The following is a 24,862-nucleotide window of genomic DNA, read 5'->3' as shown; positions in this document are numbered from 1 at the left end:
CAAAGGCAGCACCAGGTGACAGCACTGGGCCTGGGGAGGGAACATCAGCAAGAAGGCAACTCCGCCCACCCCTGCAGTAAATGTGGGTGGAGCCTGAAAGTATGACAAACAGCGCAAATACTCAGGTTTGCTCAGACGGTGGTGACAACACAAGACAGCCCTCCGGCAGGGTCAGGGGATGATGCGACATGAAGGGGGCAGCACCCCGAGGAGGAGTGCCGCTCTTCAGAGCTCAGGGCGCACTGAGAGCAGGTGCCTGGGTGGGAGCCCGACTGCAGCAGGGAGCAGCGGCTCGGAAAGAGCAGGCGGATTAGTCACGGTGTCCCTACAGCAAGGGGAAGGCACCAGAGGAGGGGGACTCCCCATTAGATCGTCACTCAGTGGGTTGAAGAAGCGCAGGGAAGAACAGTGTGAGGTCAGCCGGAATCCCACCCCCGCCCACTATGAGCCTTTCAGGGGGAAGAAGGGGAGGAGGAGAGGGCAGGTGACAAAGACGGTGAAGAGGAGAGACATCGGAAGTTCAGCCACCAGGAAGCTCAGCTAGAACCAGGAGATACAGAGCAGATACCTAGTAAGAGAAGGGCTACAAACCAGCCGAGACAGCACCTCCCAGGCACAGAGGCTCCGTGTTCCTGGTTGCACTGAGCTTGCTGGGGGTGGAGCTGGAAAAGTGTCCCTGCCACCAGCTACAGAAACTGGTGGACCCGGAGAGAAGGACCAGCAAGAGTCTGGACACTTGGGCCTCAGGTGCCAAGCGATCAGGGCACGGAGTCAGAAGGTGGATCCAGGAGCCACTGAGGATGCACAGCGGCTTCTCCTGCTTTGGAAGAAGGGTCTGGCTTGGACTCTGCTTGAGGCGGGAACTTCTCAGGGCTGGAAACAAGCTGTGGAGGCTGCTGTCAAGCAGAAGCCCAGCCAGAGGGAATGCTTCGCCTGCCATAGCCACCCTGTGCCTTGTGAGAGGCGAAGAGGCCCCTGCTCTGAGAGGACAGCGCCGATGCCCAGAAGCATCAGCCCCCAGGGTGGGGGGGAGTCTGGGAGATGGAGCTGAGGGGACGCTGAGGACACTGTCCTGCCTGCAGGGGCTGCCCCAAGAGTCTCCTCGAGCTCCCATATGGGCTGGCCTGGAAGCCACGGAAAGACAGCCACCGACCCATGGGAGAACCTGCACCCCTTTGGAGGGACAGGAAGGGACAGGAGAGAGAGGGTACTGCCCGGACGAGAGGCAGGACCAAGCACCTCGCCAGTCCGTTCCCCTCTCACGCCTGCTTCCCCGACCTTGCTCTGAGCCCAGGCCTGCCTCTGCCCTAGAAAGGCCCCGCCTAAGGGTAGGCCACACCCCACCCCACCCCACATGGCCCAGGCTTCCTGCCCTAATGGTACACCGACTCAACCAGAGTCTGGCCAGAGTCTCCCCATCCCGTAGCCCCCAAGGGCCCCGCCAGTTCAGGTTCTATCTCATTCCTCCCAGCCCCCCAGTCGCCCTCCTGCCAGATGACCTGATTCCTCAGCCCCAACCCTTGAACCCGGCCCCTGGCACCAATCGGAGCCTGGCCCTTCCTCTTCCCTCGGGCTCTGGCCCCGAGGCAGCCTCCTCCCCAGCGCAGCATCCTGGTCCTTGAAGCCTGCACACTGCAGGCTGCGCTCCTGGACCCTCCCAGCCCACCCGCGGCCTAAACCTTCTTCAGAACCACGCCTTGCTGCTGGCCCTGAAGCCTCGCCCCACACCCCAGGCAGCCCGCTCTCCCCACTCCCGTACTGTCCCAGATACAGCTGGCCCCTGGCCTTCTTGCTCCCCCTACCTGGCGCAGGTTTCGAGTGACCCGGACGTCGTGCCAGGCGTTGTCGTTGAACTTGCCGTTGACGGGTTCCACAAGGGCCTCAAAGGCTCCCGAGCCCAGGTTGATGACAAGCCAGACGGCCCCAGATTTGAGGGACAGGTTGACATAGTCGGCCGACTTGCCCGTGTGCAGCATCAGCCCGTTGCGCTGCAGGGTGCGGAAGGCCAGCGTGATCTCGTCCGTGCTGCTCTGGATCGGGTTGTGTGACAGGTCATAGCAGAAGAATTCATTGCCTTTGAAGGTCGCCACAAACTCCTCCTTGCCTGGACGCCGCGGTGGGGAAACAGGAGAGGGCTGAGTGGGGCAGGGCACTCCAGACCCTCCCTCTTCCCCTCCAGCCACCCAGGCGCAGGTCCTGGGCACCGGGAGCCCCTCGATCCCAACTGCAAGCTTTAGGCTCTCTCCCCTCCCCGTGCTGTCCACCCTCCTCTCTGGACCCTGCCGTCTTTGATGTCAGAAGTCAGCTTCCCCCACGTCTGTCTCCAAAGCAGGAGGCTGCTAAGTGGCTCTCACACTGACAGCTGACAACTTAGCTGCCACAGGGCCAAGTGAAGCAGACGTTCTCACTGTCTCCTCCCCCACTGGCCCTCCATCGGCCACCCCTCAACAAAAGGATGTGGTAGAGCAACAGGAAACTGCACCGGACATCTTCCCAGAGTGCCCCCTACGGCGGGGCACCAAGGGTCTCCTGAGTGCAGCCCACCTCCCCCTCCCGCCTCTTCTCCAGTGGTGGCCATTCTCAGTGCCTGGGGACAGTCTGAGGCCTCACCACATGGGATGGGACTAGTAGGCCTACTTTGTAGCAGTGAGCAGATGAGGAGAATGGGGTGGAGGAGGCAGGGGGAAGACACATGGGAGGGCGATGCAGGTGGCAAGGATGTGTGTCAGGGAGCAGTGGGCCATTGGGTGGGGCTGACACAGGTGGCCACCATGCCAGCTGTCACCGCCCTCCCAGCTTCCTAGTCCAACCTGAGAGGACAGCACAGACAGGCCCTAGGTAGAGAGCCTCCAAGGGTCCCCAGAGGGCAGGTGTGGGACCCTGTGTGCCAGGAGATGGCTGGGGGCAAAAGTGCACAGGCAGACCCGGCCCTCGTGCGTGTGTGTGTGAGTGTGCGTACACGGGTAAGCGCCCTGCATGGGGCTCCTTCCACTGGCACGCTTTAAACAGGAGTGAAAACAACTGGAAGGGCCTTAGGGACTTTTAGTGTTCTGTAAGGGGGTGACAATGGCTCCGTGCAAGGAAGGTGGGTCCTAGCCCCACACCTTCACAAGCCGGAGCCCACACAGAGGGAAGAAAACAGGCCGTGGAGTCAAGGGAGCGCAGAGGACCTGGACTCTGACAGTAACTCATTTCTCCTCCCAGCAGGCGGTGGCACAACAGCTGGGCCCACCCACCTTGCAGGGTGGATGTGGGGGCGAACAAGATGGCCGGCCAAGGGCCTTCATGGAGTGCAGAGATTCTCAGCACAGGCCCCCAGGCCCAGGAAGAAGCAGGGCACGATGCCGGTGCAGGGGGCACACGCGGCCTTCAGAGGCCCCCGCCCCCCTGTGGGCCGGGCCCCAGCAGCAGGCGCCGCGTGTGGAAGCCGTGGCTCTCCGGGTGCATCTCCTGCAGATGCCTCTCCCCTGCACAACGGCCCCACTCTCTGCCTCCGGGCAGTCTGCCCACAGACTCAGTCCTCACTGCTTCCGGATGCCAAGGCACCAGCTGCTGCCCCAGAGCCTGGCACCGCACTCACTGCAGCTGGCCAGGCCTGGTTTCCTGAGGTCACAGGGCAGCGAGGCTGGTGGGGCATGGGCCACATGGGGACAGCCACAAGCCCCACTCTGCCTACCTTAGGGCTCCAGTGGGAAGGGCCAGAAAACAAAGACAAGGAGTCAAGGAGAAACAAGAAGGGAAAGACTGGCGATGTGGAGGGAGGCCATGTAGAGAAGGAGAAAGATGGACCATGAGAGACAGAAGGGAAATGGAGACAGCGCAGAGCTGTGAGGGACCAAGAGGTGATGGGGGGAAGCAATCTGGATAAAGATGAGGGCAAGCTGGGAGGGGACAGGTAAGGGCGATGGGAAGAGGGCCCGCAAGGAAAAGGGGACAGAGACCTCCCAGGAAAGGAAGCCAAGGGTTTCTTAGGGCCTTGCTGTTTCCATAGCAACCAGGCCTGCTGCCCAGGCACTGGCAGAGCGGGAGAGGGGGGTGCTCAAGGACCAGAAAAGGGAATGTGTTTGACCTTGAGTTTGCTCTGCATCCTACTCCCTCCCTGAAGCTGGGCCTCCCCTTCCACTCCCTCACCTTCACTGCGGTCAAAGAAAATATTAAAGGGAGAGTCAAAAAGAAAGAAAGGAAAGAATAAGGCAACCACGTGAAAAAGTGATTGGAACAGAACAAAAGAGGCCAGTAAAAAGGAGAGAGGCGGGCCTAAGGCTGGACCACGGCTGCCAAGGCAAAGTGGAGAAATGAGGCCATTCCTCGACTCCTCTGGGCTCTAGCTCTGGTCTCCTAGGAGAGGAAGCAGAGCCAGCCACTCTGGAGCCAGAGTCTACATGTTCTCCAACGCCCGTCACCGCCACGGACCCAGGTAGGCCCAGGGATGGAAAGAGGCTTGGAGCAGCCAGAGGGAACCTGAAAGAATTGGGGGAAAGCGACAAAATAGATGAACAAATGCGAACAAGAAAACCCAAGGTGGTGGGAAGGACAGAGATAGCCCCTGAGTGGGGAGGAGGCAGTAGGACCTCTAGGGATTAGTGTGTCAGGTAAGCAAGTGGCCGCTGCCCTGACAACCGTGCTCAGAAGAGCACCAACCAGATCTAAGAGGAGCGAGACCTGGAACAGCAGGGGGCGCTCTCCCCCACCTCACCGCGCGGACGACCCCGGAACCACAACTCCCAGCAGCACTTGAACAGTTACCGGCTCCTAATAGCCCCTGGCACTGGAAAGGGGTCATTGCTGATACCTGTTTATCTCCCAGGGTCGGGGAACATGGAGCCCCACAAGTGTCCACAGTCAAGCTGAATGTGGCTAGAGACCAGTTGCTGTGGTCCTGGATCTCTAATGGCCATGGGGGGGCAGAGCAGCTGCCTCCTTTCCAGGCCCAGCTCAAAGCCCTCCTCTGGGAAGGTCTCCAGCCCCCTTAGCCCCTCCCTACGCTCAAGCACTACAGCTGTCTGTTCAGCTCATTTGGCTCTTACTGCCTAGTAACATCTTGTACTGCTCCCTTGAGAGGAAGTGTGATGTGAGAAAGAAGACCTGGGCACTAATGCTGGCTCTTGCACCAGTTTTGTGACTTTGGCCAAGAGGCAACATCTCTAAGCCCCAGCTTCCTCCTCAGGACAAAGGAACTCATCATCGGCCTACCTCACAGGTCGCCGTGGGCATCTAGAAAGAGACCAGACCAGGTGAGGCTTCATAAACTGTAAACCATTCCACAAATAAATGACTCTTACGCTGGAATGTAACTTTCTCTGTGTGTATGTGCTGCCTCTCTCTCTAGATCAATGAATAAATTAACTCCTCTGCACAAAGTCCGCACTTTCCCTATACTTCGCACGTACCACACTTTATCGTAGTTCTTTGTTAGAACATCAGTGAGCCCCTTGAGAACAGAGCCCATTCGCCCATTTAAAATAAATCTGCTGAACACACACCTACATATGTGCCAGGAGCTGTGGAAAGCATCAGGGGTACACGAACGAAAACACCCAATCACCGTCCTCAGGGAGCTCGGTGGAGTTGGGGAGGCAAACAGGTAAAGTGACAGTTACTCGCCGTGTGGCGAGTGATGTAATGGAGGTGTAGACAAAGGGAACGCCGAGCAGCTTCTGGGTTTGCCTGGGGAGTTTGGGGGAGACTTCCAGTGTGGTGGCCTGGCTGCTTTTTCGAGAGTCAGCTGAAAGAGATGCCAAATGGTTGGGGAAGAGGGCAGGGATGGCAGAAATGCAGGCCAACAGAACAGCAAGTACTAAAGAATGGGACTTGATAGCCCCAGGGCTTGGCACCCACTGGAACTCCTTGAGGGGTTGCTACACTGCCCTGTAAACTTCTTAGGGAAGAGAGTCTCTTAAGAGAGGCAGCCTCACACAGGTTCGAGCCCTGGTCCGGGAAGATCCCACATGCCGCGGAGCAACTAAGCCCACGAGTCACAACTTCTGAGCCCACGTGCCACAACTGTTGAAGCCCGCGCGCCTAGAGCCCGTGCTCTGCAACGAGAAGCCACTGCAGTGAAAAGCCCACGCACCGTAACGAAGAATAGCCCCCTCGCTGCAACTAGAGAAAGCCTGAGCACAGCAACGAAGACCCAACGCAGCCAAAAATAAATAAATAAAATAAATAAATTTATTTAAAAAAAAAAAGAGAGAGAGAGAGAGAGAGGCAGCCTCAGTGAAGAAAAAAAAAAAGGAGCTTGAAACCTACAGCCCTGAGACAGGATAAAGGGCCCCGGGCTGGCCTCAGGGGCATTGGCAAGCGTCAGTTTCCTCATCTGTAAACCAAGGGCAATGAGCCCTTCCACAGGGGGTTGTCAAGGCTCATTTAGGTGACGCATGTGATACACAACTTATTATAAATGCCACATCTCCCAACCAGAATCTCCCTAGGCTGACACCTATCGTGCTTGCAGAATTTGATGGTTAAATGGGGGGCTGACCCTGCTGCCTAGCCACTCTCCCAGAGAAACAGATACTTTCTAGTCATCCCTGTTCTTTGGCCTGAACAACTACCACCAAAAGACATCTGTGGGGACTTCCCTGGCAGTCCAGTGGTTAAGACTCAGCGCTTCCACCACAGGGGGCACGGGTTCAAGCCCTGGTCGGGGAACTAAAATAAGCGCGGCCAAGAAAAAAAGGACATCCGTGTTCTAGAAAGAGGTCATCAGGACAACTGGGCTTTGGGAAAGAAATGGAGGTTTGTGGCCGTTTACACCGAGGCAGGTACTGCGGGTGGACCTCAGAGGGAGTTGAAGGGTACATGCCTCTATTGACTCAGCTGCCCTCCAGAAAGTGAAGTTGGCCTACAGAGGGTGAGGGCTGGGCTCTCTGGGGACCGTGGGGTCACTGACCTTTTGTCGGCTGGTGCACATCGCTGGCTCCTCCTCTCCCGGCCCCCCCCTCGGAGAACAGTAAGGACCCTACTGGAGAAGCAGAATTGGGGAGTCAGGCACAGGGGGCTACCCAGGCAGTCCCACCCCAGCCTTGAGGCGATGGAGGGCCCTGTCCAGGGCAGAGGGCCGGCTTGGAGGTACAGGGTCAGGGTGGGGTGCTGCTCTGGGGACTCGCTCGCTTCAGGGCCTCTGGGGAAGGAGCCAGTTGACAAACCGGGAACCATCAGCCCCACAAACCCCGTCAGACTCACGACCACTGACCTCCCCTTCCTTGCCCAGGGGCAGGGAGACGAGCAGAGGAGCAGAGGCCTCGCTGCTGGTTCAGGAGCCCCTTCTGCCCAACAACGTGCAAACAGGTCAGACCTCTGGCCCTGGGGGCCCTGACCTCCCGTCCAGATTCTCCCCCACTCTCGGCCGCGCTCTGCTGGGCCAGGTTCCTCTTCTTCAACTAGTCCAACAGCCTGACAGAGCACCCCTCTTCCAAAACCGCCCCGTTCCCGCACCAAAGCCCTCTTCTCCTCTTTGCCCATCCTCGAGGCAAGCTGGTTCTCCCTCTACACCTGTTCCTTTACTGCAGTGAGTGCTCTCAATGTTGCCTTCATCCACTTCTTGGCCAGTTAGGCCGCGGGGCTTCCCAGGGGCAGGGCCACGCGCTCTGTTTGCTCCTTGTCCCTCCACTGTGCCCTCAGCAGGGCTGCGCACACCAGGAGGTCCTGCCTGGCTGAGCTCACAGTGGATGTGGGAAGGCCCTTCTCGGGGAGGACTTCCGGCTCGCCACCGCCCAGCGCCCCCAGCCCAGGCCTCCAGAGTCCCGCAGGCACTCGTCACCATGTCTGGCCTCCAGGCTACCTTAAGTTCTCCACCCAGCCCTGACCAGCGGCTCCCAGGCACCACACCTACTGCCAGACCCCACGAGATGGTTCTTAAGGGGAACTCAAGAATGGAGTTTAAAAGTCCTGGGGGCTTCCCTGGTGGCACAGGGGTTGAGAGTCCACCTGCCGATGCAGGGGACACGGATTCATGCCCCAGTCCGGGAGGATCCCACATGCGGCGGAGCGGCTGGGCCCGTGAGACACAGCCACTGAGCCTACGCGTCCGGAGCCTGTGCTCCGCAACGGGAGAGGCCACAACAGTGAGAGGCCCGCGTACCGCAAAAAAAAAAAGTCCTTGTCTGGGCCCTTATTCCAACCCCAATCCCCAGAACTGAAGCTAGAATAACACCTGGGCTGTGGCCTTTCGGGAGGTGGAGGGGTGGCTTTAGGGATCCTTCAGGGCTTCATCTAGGACGAAGGTGAGCCACAGCCAGCAAACCCAGAATCAGGCACTGAGATGCAAGAAGGATGTGAGTAAACCCACCAGGCCCTGACTCCCCACTCGGGACTTCCTCTTTCCCCACATTTCTTACCATAACTTCACATCCTTGCAAGAATCCCAGGCCTCTACCTCCCCAGACCTAAATCCATCCCAAATTCCCGATCTGAGTCTCTCCCCACAGCCCAGCCTTCATCCTGTAGGCTTCTCCTGCCTACAGGCTAAGAATACCACCCTGTCCTCATGGAAGATGAGCCCCAACAGAGGACCAGCGGGGCAGGGAAGCAGTGCCTGAGGATCTGGGAGGGAGTCAGCAACAGGGAGGTCAGAGCTAGGGGATCAAGGTCAGGACTCCTGGGGTCTGTCTCCAGGTTTGCCAAACACCAGGGCTTTTAAAGATGGTAAGGACTTGGTCGAAGGGAGGCTAAAAATAGATGAGCAGTCCCAACGGTACCACCAATTAAACGCTGCGTAATCACTAGCAAGTCACTTCATCTCTCTGGACCTAAATGTCCTCATCTGTCAAACAGGGTCAGGAGACATCCAGAAGACACAAGGGTGAGGGTGTACGGGGGTGGGGGGAACTGCTGTGGAAAGGGGGCATCCCACAGCGATGAGGGGAATGAGGCTGCCTAAAATCCACTTCCTCCAGCCCATGCTTTTCTCTTTTTATTTGGGTTCACAGAAAAGAAAGAATGAGCAGAATGAGCAGAAGGAAATAAAACACCACCATGAGAAAGAAAAAAAAAAAAGCAAGATACACTATCAGGAAAACGCAAAAAGGTGACTGGAGACAACGGCAGGAGTTCAAACATCTCTTGATGTCAGAAACCAAGGTGGGATGAGGGCGGATGGAGTGTGTCGGGGGAGGTGGGAGAGGGGAGAGCACACACGGGGACCAGCCCCCACCCACCCCAGCGCCCAAATAAAATAAAGACAAGGCAGAGGAAGGGGGTAGGAAGGCAGGAAGGAGGCGGGACAAGTGGAGGAGGGGGAAGGGGGGCAAGGGGGGGTGGACAGAAAATCCAGGTGCAGGTTGGGGGCCATCCAATCCAATCCAATCCAAACCAAGCCAGAACTTCAAACCATACCTTCGCTGTTTAACGTCAGGTGAGCCGGACCTTGGAAAGGGAAGGAGAGAAAGAAAGAAAGGAGACAATAAAAGAAGAAAAAAGAAAGAAAAGGGGAAAGAAACAAAGAAAACACGAGTCATCAAAATCAGCCAGAGAGAGGGGAGAAAAAAGCTTTTGCTGCCACAATTTAAAAACCCTTTTTAACTTGTGACAGACATCGGGGGAAAGCCCCCAGCCCAGAGCTGAGGAAAGGGGCCCGATGCCGAAACAGAGGGTGGAGGGCACGAGAAGCGGGGCGAGAGAGAGAGAGAGAGAAGGCGGGCGCCGGAGACGGTGAGGGGGGTACAGGCAGAACCAGAGGAAGGATTGGGGCAGGGAGTCACTGCCGGGGGACAGGAGATTTTGGTTTCTTTTTTTTTCTTCTTGCCGGAAAAAAAAAAAGGAAAAGGAGGAGAAGCATGAGGCTGGGAGGGCTGCTTTTTCCTTTTTCTTTTTTTCTTTTTTTTTTCTTCCGGGAGGCGGAGAGAAAAAAAAACAGTCAACGAGAAAAACGATTCGGATGGAGGAGAAAATAAAACACGACACAAAAATCAAAGCCACCTGGAGAGAGAGAGAGTGTCCTGTTAGCGTGGGATTGAGCAGACAAGAGGGATATCCAAACCCCCCCACCCCACCCCATCCCGTTACCCCTCGAGCCTGGCAGAGACCGGGAAGACGGGGGTATGAAGAGCCTGGACCTAGAGGGAATCTCCCACCAAAGGGGGCTGTGGAAAGGCATCTGTCCAGATCCAATCCTCCCAACAGCCTCCAAATGGGTAACAGGCACCCTGCTCACCCGGATTCTACGAGGAAACTGAGATTCAGGAGGACAAAGTTAGAGAGACAGCAGGTTGGAGGAAACAGAATCTAGGGAAACACTGGAGCAAGGATGGGGGCCTGGATCCTTCCACAGGGAGGACTGGGAGGCCAGGCCAGCACTCTTGGACAGCAAAGACCAAAGAGGGCAGCCAAGACCCATGGGCGGGAGCCCCAGCTCTCTGAGAGGTCGACACACCTCATTCGAAACTATTCTACAGACCCCCTTTCTCTGGACAGGCCCTCTCTGAGGTGACCCAAAAGCTGAATTTTGAAAAGGGAAAACAGAAGCCTGACAGCCAAGACTGAGAGCAAGATTGTCTGGGATTTTTTTTCAGCGGTGCCTTGGTCCCTTGAGAGAGCCTGTTCAGCCCTGATTTGGGGCCCCCCCAGCCTTAGGGGGAGAGACTTTGGCCCACTGGACCAGTACCCCAGTCCCCAGAAGGCATCAGCCGAGGAACACCCTCCCTCAGAGAGGCTGCAGCACATGCCCCACAGCTGAGCTGAGACCCCAGGGATCCCTGAGATGACCAGCCCCACCGAACCGCAGCCCTCGCCTCCCCCATCCCTGCACCCGTGGTGTCTGGCCAAGAGGATGGGGAAGAACAGCCCTGCAGCACCACCTCACCCTTGGAAACCTTCCCCACTGCTGAGGCCATGAGATGTGGGCCCTGGGGGTAGAAAGCCGGGACCAGGATGCAAGACAGGGAAAAGCACTCCAGGAGTCTCTGGGGCAAGGCTGAGGGCCAGGATGCCTGGGTTCCAAAAAGAAAGGCAGCAAAAAGGCCAGAAGGGCATGGCCGGGGGCCAAGGGCCGGGATCCTGTGGAAGATTTGGGTAGATGGTTCATGTTGCCCCCTTCTTGTCTCGCGCAGCACTCATCTCTCCCCAGTGCTGGGTCTGAGGCCAGTCGGGGGAGGGGGCCACAGCTGACAAGGGCTGCCTCAGGACAAAACAGCTCTTGGGAAGACACAGGTTTTATCCACAAAACCGGAGGGGACCCAAGCATTTGGACCAAATCTTATTCCTTGCTCCGAACGCCCCCCACCAACTCTTTCCCCCAAAACTACCAGCATCTTCCAAACCCCCTAAATCCAGGACCCAGACCCAGGGCCCTAACCCCTCATCCAACTCTTCCAGGCCCAGGAGCCGAGGGACCTGTGAACCTGTCTCCTGTCCCCTCTGCCACCTGTACCACTGCTCTGGGGGAGTGGCATCTCTGCCTCGAAGACCCTTCCACTGCCCAGCTCCCAGCCAGCCTCATTAGCATAACGCACTCTCCCTCTGTCGCCACGGCAACCAGCTGCTCAGCTCCCTCAGGAGTGACAGCACCAGCCATCTTGGGGAAGGGGAGGCCGGTTCCCTGCCCCGTCTACCTGAGGCTCAGCCCAGCCTGGCCCGAGGGTGCTCTCCCTAAAGCCTGCCTCACCCCGTGGCCTGAAATCTCTGCTCTCCCCATGCCCCAGCCCCCCTCCTTACACCCCTCCCCACCTCTACCTGTGGCATCAGTCCCTCCTCCAGCCACTGGAGAAGAGGCTGGTAGTGACGGATGGCATTACCAAGGGTCCCCTCCTAGGGCACTTTATCTGGCTGCTTCTGGGTCTTCTCTCCCTGCTACAAAAAGCTAGGGGGAAGGGGGTGGGGCTACCAGGATCCCCAAAAGGAGATGCACGGCAGGGGCCTGGGGAGCTGGATGGCTGGGTCCCTGGGAGAAAGCTAGGTCTGAGGCACAGTGTCGAAGGACCAGACAAGAGGGTGAAGGCACGGAGGACTCAGAGATCTGAAGAGGGACCTGCAGAGTCCAGAGCGTAATGCCCCCAAGGAGTCCCCCAGCCCACCCCCCGTGAAGCCACCACCTACCAGACCCACCTCCCCACTCTCAGTCTCGCCCCCTCACTCTCCTGACAAAACCCCAGGGAGGACCAACATCGAAAGAAGGAAGAGGTTACAGGGGACAAGATTGTGAGACACACAAGCAGCCAGGACACAGAGACACACAGATGCATCACATCCCTGGTGTATACACACACACACACACACAGCCTCAGACACACACCCCTGCACAGCCACTGACCTGCAAGCACACGAAGGGCCACATCCAGACCAGCAGGCCACCATGGCGCCCCCAAGAGGTGGCTAAGTGGTCTCATTCCCCACTTGTCCCCCAGGCCCAGCTTCCCGTCTCGTCCCTCTATTCTACTATTCTACTTGTTTGGAGAAGAACTGTTTTCTTTTTCCTCCCCTTCAGCTCCAGGCCACTGTTCCTCCGGTTTCTTCTCTTGGGCTGGCCTTTTCCCCCTCCCCATTTCTCCCCTTTCTGCCCCTCCCTCCACTGTGTCCTTCCTCTTCCCGCCTCTACTTACCCCCTCTCCTTCCTCTTGTCTGTCTGCCCCCTGCTCCCTCCCCCCAAGCCCCTTTCCTCCACCCTTTTCCCCTCTCTTTCTCCTCCATCTCTCCCTTTGTTCCAGAGGAGACATGACATCAAGAGCAAGTAGAAGTCCCATCAGCACTAAATCTTATCTCCAGCCCTCAGAAGGCTGCGACCACACAGACACGCAGACTCCCTCTCACACACACACAGAGGTAAACACTGACACACGGAGAGGCAGACACAGACAGGACAGATGCAGACACAGATGCAGACGCTCCTACAGAGGCACACGGAGATGTGGGCCACGCCACAGAAGACACGATGCTGGAGGGGCGCACACCTCCACACACACGCAGACACATGTACACAGGCATACGTGTACAGACGTGCACAAAGACACCCAGACATAACAGAGCAGCAGAGCTGCGTGAACAGTGTGCATACAGATTCACACACACACACACACACACACACACATACGGGTGCCTGCCCAGAGGGATCGGGAGACCTGAGGGCACCCAAGGAGAAGGGACATTAGAGAGACAGACAAGCCAAACCATGGACACCACCAGGGAAAGTGGATTCCAGCCCCTTCTTTCCTTCCCCAGACTCCTGCATCCAGGGCAGGGCCAGGCCCGGGGAGCTCCCAGCCTGGGGCTGCGCACATGCTTCCCACACCTGCTACTCCAAGAAGAAAGCGTGGGGCAGGTTTGGTGACTGGGGTCCTATCTCCCTCCCAGCCCGCTGCATGCCCTCCCTGTGTGGGCCACATGAGCTCCCCTGCAGCCCAGGTGTCAAGCCTGGACCATTCAACCCAGTCTTCCCTCCCTGACGTGGTCCACCTCGAAGAAGGAAAAGAAACAGGGAAAAGCACGGTGAGTGAGAGAAGGTTCAGACAGGAACACAGAGAGAGCCTGGGGAAGGACAGAAACAAAGGGAGAGGTCCAGGGACAGAACCCTGGAGAAAAAGAGAGGCAAAGACAAAAACCAGAAAGAGAGAGAAGGCAAATGAAGCAGAAGACAGGGAGAGAATGGACAGAGAGACCCCGAAGCGAGGCACGTTCCCCGCCCTTCCCCGGGCCTGGGCTGAAGGAAGAAGCAGACCACCCCTACCTACCTAGGCCAGCCCGTGGGACAGGGGACAGGGGACTACAAGTGTGTCAAAGAGGAGAAGCCGCCACCCAGCCCACATCCCCTGACCTGGGAACCCGACAGCCCCGCCTCTGCCTGCGCTCTTCAGACCCTGGAGCAGATTCTACCCAACCACCAGCCCCGGCCACACCCCAACCCTTGGCAGCGTGGCCTTTCTAAGCTTCCTCAGCTGGGCTGGGCAAAAACACATCTCCTCAATCATTTCTGGACACTTCTGAATGCTCCAGCCCCATCCCTCCAGCTCCACCCCCAGTCTGGTCTCCTCCCAGGAAAGAAGAAAGGCCGGTGGGCAGATGTGCTGAAGACAGGCAATGGAGGGACGGCCTCTACCAGGCAGTTCTCCCCAGCAAACCGGAAAGAGGGACCAGGTGAGAGGCGGGCCAAGGCAGCCAAGAGGACACCCAGACATCCTTCCCTGGGGGCCCCACACATGGGCAGGGGAGGGAACCACCAGGCCCCCCGGCGATTGATCTGCCACCCCCGCGACCGAGAGGTATCACTCACCTTCCATGGGGTGCTCCTCTACAGGCCGGCGAGGTTCAGGAAGGGGGATGCAGAAAGAGAGAAAAAAAGGAGGACAGTTAGCGAGGGTACCAAGGACAGGGCTCCAAGGGGAGTGATGGAAGGTGGGTCCAAGCCCCCCCAGGCCCAGACACAAGTCACCCAATCAGGAAGGCCCTGTGGGGATGAGACAGAGACCAAGCTGTTCCCCGAATCAGAGCCTCACACACAGGGTCACACAGTCCAAGGGGACATGAGCCTCGAGTTACACTTCAGGACACTGAGGCCCAGGACAGGGAGCTAACCGCTCAAGGTCACATGGGAAATCAGAGGCAGAGCCAGGAGCAGCAGTCAGGCGTCCAGACTCCCCCAGCACGCTCCCCCCACCCCCGCACTCCATCGCGTCTCAGAGACAGATGGGGACACGCTCACGCCGGGCTCACCCTCAGTGACACACTGACACACATAGGCACTTAATGATGCAGAGACATGCATAATCTCTCACACGACTCACGCCTGAAACCTGTGCACACTCGGGCCCAAGCACTCCCCACCGCCACCCTGTCGGGGGAGAAAAGTCAACGTACTCAGAAAACACAGTTTCTGCCTCAGAGTGCCGTGTGACTCCCATCCCAGTCGCCCAGTCTCTCTGAGCCCCCAGTACCTCCTCTGCAAAAATGAGACGGGTGGACTAGAGCTCCTCTGAGGACCCTTCTGGCTCTGGTTCTGTGATTCTGGGATAAATGCCTTCTCAACAGCTGGGTGTGGCAAAAGGTCCCCAGGCCGGACGGGCCACTTCAGGGGGCCAGACTGGGCCTATCCCTCTGTCGTGCCACAGCCTTTGGGCAGTCAGCCCTCACCTCTCAGGGGCCTGCCTGGGCCTGTCCCTGGGGCTCACCAAAGAGATCAAGAAAGAAGGAAGGAAGGTAGGAGAGAGGCAGTTCCTTCAACGGAGCTCAAGCAGGCTGGTCTCCGGCCTGCTCCCTAAGAGCGCCAAGGCCCCTCTGAAAGCATTTCTGACCTGCCACCTACCGGGAGCCTTTAGAGGAGGCAATAGGGGGAAAAGGAACAGCACGACCTACAAACAAACAGACCTATCCGGCAAACACACACGCACGCAAGCACACGTATGTGGACCCGGGACACACACGTGTACACGCAAACAGCTGTTCAGGACACACTCATGCCCGTGTGCACACACCACCTCCTACCTCCAGCCTCACTTTGTGTTCTCTTCTCATCCGCTCTTAGGGGGTGAGCTAAACTCCAGAAACACACACTGTCATTTGTCACACCTTATAGCACGCCCACAATACACACACACAGGCTGAATGCAGAATCATACGCACGCTGTGACCTAATACATAATGTGAGATGCACACACCACACCACCCCACACTCCCTCCAGGGACTAGAGACACACCCCCCGGGAGGAACACAGCCCCCTTTCGCTATCTATCCATCTATCGGTCTCCTGTTTTCTAAACCTACACACACAGGCCTTTACATATCCACGTGTGTTACAAACGCACTTCTATACAACACAGAGCTTCTTTTACCTGACAGCTGCATCCCCCAGAGGCCATGTATACAATGATTTCCTTAAATAAACTGAATCACGTGACATTTATGGTGGGGAGGGGAGCTGGCTAGGAAGGGACCCTCAGGAAAACCCTTGGACTCTCGAGAGCAGCCCTGTGTCCGGATCTCTTTGTCGCAGTGTGCTGGGGCCCTGGCCGGTCAGCACACTCATCTCTCCAGCTCCTGCACAAACAAGGAGGCACATCACCCGACATGGCGGGGATTCCAAACCCTATTCCCACCTGCCACAAATGTGGGTCGTGCTATGCTCAGGAAGGTCAGACGACCAAGTACAGCCTGCTGCCTGCATGAGTCTCCCCTCTCCTGGCTTCGCAGAGGGTCCCCTGGGGACTCACTGGCCTCTCTTTCTCGGCTGCCCTTCGCTTTCTGCTGATTCATCTGTGCCCCTCACCTGCCATCATGGGCCCCTCCAGGCTCAGCCCCAGGCCCTCCACACTCCTCTTTCTTCTCCCTCACTCCTCCACGCGAGTGCACTTTCGCGGCTAAGGGACCCTCAAACCTGTATTTTCATCCCTGGCCTCTTCCCTGGGGGCCAGTCCTGCACCCCCAGCCATGCGCTCTGCAATCACTCAGCTCCTGACACCCAGTCCACCACTAAAGCCGCATCTGACATCTCCACCCGCTGCAACAAAGCTCCCGTTTCCCTGCCTTCAGCAAAGGCACTGCTCTCAACCAGCGCTTCTTGAACACCCAGCATGTGCCCCACACTCTGCCAGGCTCCAGAGAGGCCAAGAGTTAGCCACATGCCAGACGCCGTACAGACCCTCAACGTGCGTTGTCCGCATCAGCTTCCCAGCAGCCCTCACGAGCTTGGTGTGTTACCTACCTCCTTTGTAAAGAAAAGGACACTTGCCCAGGAGCACAAAATCACCTCTGCCTTTGTCCACTGCGCTCCTAGGTCATCAGAGCCCCCATGCTCACCCCTGACCCCCGGTTTCCTTCATTAGCCTCCTGCTGTTTGGTCCCCCGGCCCATGCCCAGCCTCGCTCTTGGGCACATGTACCAGGTTCACCTGACAAGTACTGCCATGATCAACACACATGCACACGCACACACACACGGTTAGAACTTTTCAGTAGCTTGGGTACAAACCTCTCTTCTGTGCTCCTGATCTGCCTTCAGAGAAGCTTGACCTGAGTGTCTCATGGGCTGAATGTCCTCATGTCCAAGATGGACCTCAAAACCCTCGCCCCTGCAAGCCCGTTCCTCCTGCCTGCACTCCCGGATCAGGTCAGACACCCAGAAATCAGCCTTGCTCTTTTTTTTTTCACACCAATCACCAGGTCCTATCAGTTCCAACTTGTAAAACTCTAAAAGCTCGACTCGACTCCTAGAAACACTTTTCATCCCTCCATCACCATCAGCAAAGCCCCAAGGCCAAACCCTCATCAGATCCTCTCCTCGGAATGTTAATAAGCCTCTTAAAGGATCTCCCCCTACAGCCAGTCTTCTTATCCTGCAAGTCACAGTCCAAGCACCACCAAAGTGGTCCAACTGAGTCACGACCCTGCTTAGAACTCTTCAAGGCTTCCCAGGGCCTACAGGATCAAGTCCAATCTTCTCAGGAAAGTCCATTTGGGTTTGACCATGCCTCCCTCCAACCTCCTTTCCCGCGACAGTCCGGGCTTCAGCCACACCCAATTTCTCCCCCTTTTCCCTAATATGCCGCGTCTCTGCACATACTATTCCCTCCGCTTGAAACACCCTTCCCCATCCTCATTCCTCTCACCCTCAGCTGCCTGAGAAAGTCGACTCCTGCTTTCAGACCAAGTCAGTATACATTGGTCTATGTTCTGAACTGACCTCCTAGCCATCCTTCTTTTGTGCCAGTTCTCGATATGTAGCTCGGGTTGTTATTTCACTTATCGCATCTCTATTGCGATTGTGTTTCCACGTCTGCTTCCTGGCTGGACTGTGAGATCTCCAAGAGGAAGGACAACGTCTCATTCATCTCTCTATATCCAGCTGCTTACACAGTTCCTGGCTCAGAAAAAGGCATGCCTGTGTTTGTTGAATGAATAAAAAATAAGAAGTGAACACTTCTCACTTACCCAGCACTTCAAATGTGCCTGGCTTTTTCCATGCCTCGTTTCCGTGCTACCTCATCAACAGATACTACTATTACTCCCTTGTAAAGACGGGGAAGTCAAGGCTCAGAAAGTGGAAGAAACTTACCCAAGGTCACACTGCTGGTGAGGGACAGAGTCAAAATCTGAACCAAATCTGTCTGGCTTTAAAAGTTTCGATGGGCTGCATTCTTGGCCTGAAGTTCAGGACTTCTAGAAGCCGGCTTTAATCTACAGTTCTGATTTTATTTCCCATAAAGCACAACCATCTTGGTCTGATACACTCGACTCATACCCTCTGGACTCCTCATTTAGAACATTTTCCTGGCGGGGAAACCCTGGTCTTTCCTTTACCTCCACAAATCTCACTCAGTCATCCTTCAAGATCTAGCCAATTCCCACCTCCTCCTTGAAGCCTTCTCTGACCACGAGGGTTAATAATCATCGTAGCATTTATTGATCACTTAGAATAGTGCCTGGCACATTGTAAAGGATTTCCATGTATTAACTCATTTAGTCCTACAACAACACATGACCTCCATTTTACAGAGTAGGACATTGAAGAACAATGCAATTCAGCAAACTGTCCAAGTTCACACAGCTAGCAAGTAGCAAAGCCGGGATTAAACCCGTCAGCCCATGCTCTTAACCATTCTGCCACAGGAGGCTTTCCTTGGGAGCATCTATCTCATCTCTGGGATCTTACAGCAGTCGCTCTCTGCACAGCTCTCTCTCGAGCTGTCCATCCCATTCTGCCTAGAGCCGTTTCCAACAGCAGAAACTGTCAGGACCACAGGTATTAGATGTTAGAGCTGACAGAGTGATTCCACATATGTGACTTCATTTACTCAACTTTCATACACACAGGTCTTGAGTGCCTCCCCCGAGGGCATAAATGGCATTGCCTTGGCTAACATGAACTGGGGATTCCAGCAGATTCATTATCAAGGACAGGGATGAAGACCAGAACCAAAGAAAAGAAACAGTTCTGAGCAGCCAAAACTGACACGATAACAGTTATGCATTAAAAACTGTTATTTTCTCATAGGAGAGCCTCTCAGACCCAACCCAGAATCCATTCCTTCTTAGCGACATCCAATTCTAACATGCTGGGAATGCTGATTTCCAAGTTCACAAACAGAGAGAGAGAGAGGGATATGGATTGTTACCTGACAACTCCTCCTCAGGGCAGAGGTGGAAAAACTAGAAAAAGCTAACATTAAGAACTCAAAAGTCAGGCATCATTTCAGGCAGGGACAAACCTCAACAAAGGAACCACTGTGTGACAGTCCGGTGCAATACCTGAGGGGAATAGAGACATCCTGAGTCACCCAAAAAGGTTAAATCACATTCCAAATATGCTTAGGGAGGCAGAAAGGTGTGCAACATATTTTTGAAAGATTTCCATCTGTAATGTTGTAAATGCTAGTGAGCGGTGTATTTTAATGGGATAATGCCCCACTTTCCAGGGTGAGTTCCTACCGCGGGCTCCGGAAGCCTGTGAGTTTTCTGATCGATTTCCACTGCCCTCTCTCACTGCTGGGACGACAAATACAGGAACACCCTCATCACATAGTGGCTGAAAGGAGAAGCTGTGGCCCAAGGAATCTGGGGTGGTTGCTGGTTTCTAATGAAACGCTGTCCCTAGGCACCTCCAGTAAGCCAAATGCAGGTCATCCACGGACACAGCTGACTGACTGACTCTCCTTTTCGGAGGCAGCATGGAGAAGGTGGGGGGCCCCGGAGTCAGCTCAGTTCAGATCCCAGCTCTTACATCTCACGGGGTGGTCATGCCTTCAAGGCACCCAGCAAATGCCCACTAGCTGTGAGGCCCCGCTCTCTCCTCCCTTGACTGTGTGATCCGATTTACTTTTTGTTCTAACTGCTCCTTCCCTGAGTCTGCGGACACTCCTCTCCCTCTTCCTCCCAAATGAGCCCCCCTGAAGTCTCTTCACCTTCTCCTTGGCCACTTCATCTGATCCCAAAGCTTCAAATACTCTCTCCACACACGTGGCTCCCAGGTCTCTACCTGCAGGCCCACCTTCAACTCAAAGCTCTGGTCTCACACTTCCAACTGTCTGGATGCCTCTGTCCAGGAACACCAAGACAGGTGCATGACCTGTGGCTCAAACCTGGTCCCCCTCCCAACTTCTCCCTCCCCGCAACTCCCACAGCCATCCTTCCGAGCAAGCAAACCTGAAACCTCATCACCTCTGCCCCTCCACGTGGGAAAGGCAGAGTCCTGCAGCTTCAGTCTCAGCAAAAGCTCTCAGCCACTGTTGCTGCTACTGCCACCACTGCCGCCACCACCCTTCCTTGCCAGTCCCCAAGACAGCCGAGGGTCAGAGCCCCAATATCCCTTTCCTGAACCATCTCCCACTGATCCCTCCACCGCATGACTCTGCCCTCCATATTCCATTCTACCCTTCACTCCCAGCTTCCAAAACACAGTTCTTCTTATTCACGTGCCTGCTCAAAATTCTTTTGTGGCTCCATTTACCAATACTCTATACACAGCATCCAATAAATGTTAGGTGAATGATTTAAGTCAAAATTCCAAGACCTGGGGAATTCCCTGGTGGTCAGTGCTTTCACTGCCAGGGGCCCAGGTTCAATCCTGGTTGAGGAACTAAGATCCCACAAGCCTCACGGCACGCCCCCAAAAAAGAAAAACTCCAAGACCTGGCCTCATCCTGCTTCTCCTGCTATAGATTCCACTGTTTTCCCTGTACTCCTTGGTGCCCCTCTAAGGACATGATGTACATTTCCCCCTTCCACGCCTTTGTCCTCACTAGTTCCATTGCTTAGCGTGACCTCCCCACACCAAGTTTACTGATCGACGTTCAAGGCCAGTCTTAAATAGTATGCCTTTTATTATTAATCCCCTGACTTGTAAATTCACCCCTTCTTCAAAACCCCAAGAGTACTCTGTTATAAATAACAACTACCATTTACACCACTAATTATGTACCACTCACTTCATTCCCAAAACAAACCTGTGAGATAAGCACGCTTATCCCCATTTTACAGGTCAGGAAAAATTAGTCGGAAGGTTAGTACTCATCTGACTCACAGGCCGAGTGAGTAGAGAAATCAGATTTAAACCCAGATCTGAGCCTCAGAAGACTACGCTTTAATCACTAAGCTACACTGCCTCACTGCATCTCTGCATCTCACTGCATATGCCATGCTATTCTTTTGTTATTGAGCACTTTCTACGTGCCGGGCACTATTCTAAGCACTTTATGTGAATTAGCCAATTTAATTTCCATAACAACTCTGTAACGTAGGTACTATTACTGTCCCCATTTTACAGATAAGGAAACCAGGGCAGAGACGGCTTAAGTCCAAGGTCACTGCCCAGACAGCCAGACTACAGCATCTGTGCTCTTAACCACACCCTGGACTGCTTTTTCATCTGCTTCCCCAATTAATCAGGCAACTCCCTGAGCAGTGTCTTCTTCATGTCTGACTCACCTTCAGCCCCCAACACAAGGCTTATCACCAAGGAGGACTTGACAACAATCTGTTGAATTAAATTGCCAACAAACCTACAAAATACGAGACCCATGCGTCTATCTCCCTGCCAACACACGCATTACCACTGGTTTCATTTCTCCCCCAAGCGAGGTACGCACCATCGTATACATCTACATCCCCACTCCACTCGAGGTATCCCACACACACCTGCATACTCTTCTTCCTTGATCACTTTTCAGCCCTTTCTCCCCACACGAGTGACATGAGGCGGAGTTCACACGTAAACCAATGCAAAATCCCAGCCTACTTGATCCCCACTTCGGCAGACAATCAGCAGCAGTATACACACTCAGTGACTCATACTTAGCTCTGCCTTCAATCACCTGTGGCCAGAGCCCCAGAGAAAAGAAACAGATTTCCTAGCATGGAGGTTCTCAGTCAGCGGTCCCAGGAAGGCATCAGCAGGGCAGGGGGCGGGGGGGCGGTGGGGAGCGTGGTCCAAAGGATCCACAAATCCATATGCACATCAAATATCTGAAGGCAGATTGGCATGTCTTGCATATAAAGCTAAAACTATTTTTCCTAATGTATATTTGATTAACCACAATGGCAAATATAACATCAAAGCCATCTAAAAGCTTTCCTGGGGGCTTCCCTGGTGGCGCAGTGGTTGAGAGTCCGCCTGCCGATGCAGGGGACACGGGTTCGTGCCCCGGACCAGGAAGATCCCACATGCCGCGGAGCGGCTGGGCCCGTGAGCCATGGCCGCTGAGCCTGCGTGTCCGGAGCCTGTGCTCCGCAACGGGAGAGGCCACAACAAGTGAGAGGCCCGCGTACCGCAAAAAAAAAAAAAAAAATGTCCCCAATCTCAGAAGAAGTTGCGAACCACTCAAAGCAGATAATAATGAAGTAAATGTAACTTCCAGGGAAGCTTGAAGACTCTGGCCCTCATCTGGAGCCAGACCTGTTCCCCTTAAAAATCTTCCAACCCTAACCCCAACACCCAAGGGTGGAAGCTCATTCCTGTCCTCCCTGGCTGGATGGGAATGTACTAGAAGAAGTGTAATGAGCACAGGATATTACAAAAGCTGCCCAAGAAGTAAGGAACAAATATAAGGGGAGGGAATGAGGTCATGGGTGGGGAGGAGAATCAGTAGAGTTGTCACTGTGCCTGTCATCGCCAGATGTAATCAGTGTTTATAACCACCATGGCCACCTACAACATATATCTGAAAACACACACATACATCGTTTCATATACACATACAGCCTTACTCCAAGCCTTTATTCTATCAAATACTTGTTAATATCTCTTCAGTCATTACACAGATCTTTATCAAACACCCACGGAGTGCCAGATGAATATCCCTCCCTTTTTATCATAGACAAAGCACAACTCCTTCCACAGATGTCACACACACACACACACACACAGTGGGTCAGATACGCAACTGCCTCTCACAGCTCTACCACAGCTGCCACAAACATACAGCTGATACACACCCATCACATATACACATGATACAACCATCCCTGTCACACACAGGGACCCAAACACATCGCAGACACACAACCACACAACGCGCGTCCAGAAGCGCACATCTTGTAGGGCTTACTGGGAGCCTCTGGCCAATGAACCCTTTCAGGGAATTAATACAAAGGCTCTGGTTGACCAGGGGGCCTCTGGCTGCATTTTTCATACACCGAGGCCAATTCTGCCACCGTGAGACCATGGACCAGTAGCCTCTCTGTAGCTCAAATTTCCCTCCCATCAAGTTAGAAGGGTGGTTCATCCTATTTTCTTAGAAAGGCTTGGAGGGGAGGGGTCATAGGGACCAGAGAATCAAGTTAAGGGTCATGAAAGATGCCTCATAAAGTCCAGGTGTCTTACTGAGATCTCACATGAAAATGCATGCACGTGGATACCTACACAAGCACCCACACCCTTACACTTGTGTACTGCTCACTCTACTAGGCACAGCACTTCTATTTGCAAACACTACTTTTCAAACAGACCATTCACACGTAACATACACACTGCCAGACTCACGCACCACCGCGTGCAAGCAAACACGCACAGACACACGATTTCACAGTTTAGGGAGCACCTGCACTCCTTGGAGAAAAGGTGAGAAGGTGTCAGATTCACTTAATACACATAGTTCCTGAAGATACATCCCCCAACCTTGTACAAACAACTCCCAAGAGCCATCCAAAACCTTCCTTATATATTCCTCTACCACAACTGCAGATACATAATCAAAATACACACTTCCCAAGCCCAGAGCCACACCTGCAGATGTGGCTCCTCCCATGGCTGGAGGCAGGTCCCAGCCAGTAGGACACCATCCCCAAAGCAGCCCCAGGGCTGTGCTGGTCTGTGGGCACACACACTCCTCAAAGACCCTACCTCTGGAGGGCAGACACACACGCAACTGCCAAGTACTCCAGCTTCTAGAGGTGCTGGGGGAGCGGAACGCTCATCTGTCTGCACACATCTGCTAAAAAACGGCTGCCACAGACCAGGAGACGCACGCGCCCCGTCCCCAAACTGATGGGGAACCTCTCCCTGACTCGCCAGCCAGACCAAAGCACAACAGGGGCCTCGAAATCCCTCCTCCCCCACCCCCTCTAAAGCCACAGCCCACGCCAGGCCTGGCGCCACCCTCGACCTTGTCCCCTCACTTCGCCCACTGCAGCCTCTGGCCGCCCGGGAGCCTGCGGAACCTCTCCCTCCTTTGACCTCCTTTTGAAGTCCCAATTCCACACCCAATTCCATATTCCAGAGTCCTCACCACTCCTCTCCAGCCCTCCAGTCACCCCTCCAAACCCCACGCTCGCGAGGGCTCCAGTGTTTTAAACAGAGGCCTCCACTTCCAGTTTCTCACCCGGCAGAGACGACCAGCCATTTTTTTTGTCCGTCAACGAAACCAGCAACTCTAGTCACGAGCCTGAGAGGCCTCAGCCACCCTGTCCCTCGGGCTTCCTTCACGCTCAAAACACTCGGTTCCCGCCCTCCTGGCGCGTGCGGGCACCCTGGCGAACCCCACTCGCCCTCATCCGCCCTCGCACGCGCCGCCCTGCCCTTCTCGCCGCGCCAACCGCCCTCCGTCCGGGGCCCTCATCCTGTGGTACAGCGCCGGCCTCTCAGACAGTACTTCCCGCCCACGCGCTAACCCTCAGACTGCGGCCCCGCCCTCCTGGGCCGACCACGCGCCCGCCTCCTAGGCCCCGCCCGCACCGACCCCACCCACGGCCCACGCAGGCCCCGCCCCCTCCTCGTGCCGACCCTCTCCTTCACAGCCCTACGCAGCTCCCAGCGGTACAAGCCCCACACACCGTCTTCAGGACTCCTTCACAGGACTCCCACCGTCCCCACCCACAAGGCCCCACCCACTGCATCACATAGGCCCCGCCCACAGAGATCACATCCACCAGCCCTCACGGGCGCCTCACAATCAGTCACCCACCCGATCCACACGCCTGCAGGGGCCGGTCCTCATCCTCTCGCTAGCTG

At 55.5% G+C, this 24,862-nt stretch overlaps 1 protein-coding gene across 39 annotated transcripts in view; it reads right to left on the bottom strand.

Moving 5' to 3' along the window:
• Positions 1 to 24,862, bottom strand: part of NRXN2 (neurexin 2) — a 108,803-nt gene that overhangs the window by 73,076 nt on the left and 10,865 nt on the right. For 19 of the 39 annotated variants that reach the window (XM_067748532.1, XM_067748533.1, XM_067748549.1 and 16 more), the window contains exons 3-6: positions 14,201 to 14,218; positions 9,337 to 9,366; positions 6,893 to 6,964; positions 1,803 to 2,104 (exon numbers count right to left, since the gene is read on the bottom strand). In XM_067748532.1, the coding sequence (XP_067604633.1) occupies positions 1,803 to 2,104; positions 6,893 to 6,964; positions 9,337 to 9,366; positions 14,201 to 14,218 (422 nt within the window). Of the gene's footprint in view, positions 1 to 1,802; positions 2,105 to 6,892; positions 6,965 to 9,336; positions 9,367 to 14,200; positions 14,219 to 16,891; positions 17,883 to 24,233; positions 24,427 to 24,684; positions 24,692 to 24,862 lie in introns of those variants that run through there. The other 20 variants (XM_067748548.1, XM_067748525.1, XM_067748550.1 and 17 more) reach the window with 13 other exon arrangements.

Source organism: Pseudorca crassidens, chromosome 9 (assembly GCF_039906515.1).
Source record: "Pseudorca crassidens isolate mPseCra1 chromosome 9, mPseCra1.hap1, whole genome shotgun sequence".
NCBI lineage: Eukaryota > Metazoa > Chordata > Mammalia > Artiodactyla > Delphinidae > Pseudorca > Pseudorca crassidens.
The sequence above is the reverse complement of the archived record's forward strand: the minus strand, read 5'-3'. Positions and strand labels throughout refer to the sequence as shown.